The sequence below is a fragment of the Aplysia californica genome, unplaced genomic scaffold, assembly GCF_000002075.1.
Source record: "Aplysia californica isolate F4 #8 unplaced genomic scaffold, AplCal3.0 scaffold01634, whole genome shotgun sequence".
NCBI lineage: Eukaryota > Metazoa > Mollusca > Gastropoda > Aplysiida > Aplysiidae > Aplysia > Aplysia californica.
This window is the reverse complement of record NW_004798904.1, coordinates 38,893-40,349: the sequence shown is the minus strand read 5'-3', so window position 1 is coordinate 40,349 and position 1,457 is coordinate 38,893. Positions and strand designations below refer to the sequence as shown.

General features: G+C 41.0%; 1 protein-coding gene across 1 annotated transcript in view; it reads left to right on the top strand.

Moving 5' to 3' along the window:
* Positions 1 to 1,457, top strand: part of LOC101855163 (putative dimethylaniline monooxygenase [N-oxide-forming] 6) — a gene marked incomplete at its 5' end in the record, with an annotated part of 8,369 nt that overhangs the window by 3,449 nt on the left and 3,463 nt on the right. The window contains one exon of the mRNA XM_005113124.2: positions 889 to 1,115. Coding sequence (XP_005113181.1) covers positions 889 to 1,115 — 227 coding nt within the window. The remainder of the gene's footprint in view (positions 1 to 888; positions 1,116 to 1,457) is intronic.

Sequence of the window (1,457 nt, the reverse complement as noted above, 5' to 3'; positions counted from 1 at the left end):
TCTCTGTCTCTCTCGCTCGCTCTCTCTATCTCCTCTGACCCTCCGTAGAAGAACTAAAGCAACACCCTGCAGAACACAGATAAGTCCTAGATTCACCAACCCTCACCCCTCCCCAAGAAGAAAAAAACATATTATAGTGTGATATAAAATCAAGGATTCATTACTTGCCTCTTTCATTCATTCTTTCATCGATTCATATTCAGCCTCTAAGCTGTCTGTCCACTCAAGAATCCAACAGTCTATGAATGACGTATTTCCTTCTTTCCTTCCTGTCTTACTCCCTTCCTTCCTTCCTCCCTTCCTTCCTTTCTTTGATTCTTCCTTCCTTCTTTTTTCCGTCGACCTTCCTCCCTTTATACGCCTCGTAATACACTGAAATACAATATTCAAAAGTCAGTTTATTGTTTTGCTCATCCAGCGATCCGGACGCATATCATTTCATTAATCTGAGTTCTTTTTCCATTCATCTACAATCCCACCCCACTCCATCTCCACCCATAACTAACCCAAACCAATCTAATGTATGTCGAATTAGAAGTCTCCTTGGCTCCTTCTTATTGCTGTCTTTTAGCCACACCCCTGATTTTATGGTAGGCAAAATCTACTCTTTAGTCATCTCGGATAAGGGCGAAAAATCTCGAAGGTCTCGTGTGCAAGTAGCTGAGCACGTTAAAGATCTATTGATGGTCCAAAATCGATAAGAATAAGCTTTGGACGCCACCCGGGCAAAATGCAAAATTATCTACCAACTGAAAATGTTTGGTGTGTCCCAGGCGCTCATATGACCTTATGCAGTTGTTAGCGCCGTAAAACACTTACCACAAAAAAGTGGAAGTAAACCATCAATCATGAAATCACACTTCACAATCACATTTGCAACCTCCGCAGCATCCGCCCTTCCTACGAGCCACTCCAACAACACCCAATGGTGAATGACGACATGCCAAACCGGATTATCTGTGGTGCAATTTTGCTCAAAGCCGACGTAAAAACCTTCACCGAGACCGGCGTGGAGTTCGTGGATGGAACCTCGGTGCAAGACATTGATGTGGTTGTCTTGGCAACTGGATATTCTTTTGGATTTCCCTTCATAGATAAAGAGGTGATGATTTGTTGTATGGAAAGTCTTTCCCTAAACTTCAAATCGACCATTATGGGAACAAAAACATTATTAAAATATAATCAGTAGACAAGTAAATTTGAATGAAACAAAATTTAATGTAGACATGAAACAATCCTAAGCTTTAACCAAACTCTATGAATTGCAAAATGAGTCTATCAGTGGAGTATTTTTCTCTTGATTGGCAGTAGCAACGAACACCACCTCACATCAATAGCAACAAGAACAACAATAAAAATAGCAGTAGAAAAGTAACAGCAATAACAAACAAAACACCCAGAAACATTACCACCAACCGTCACAGAAATGCTAATGACGACGACTACAACGACCGCCA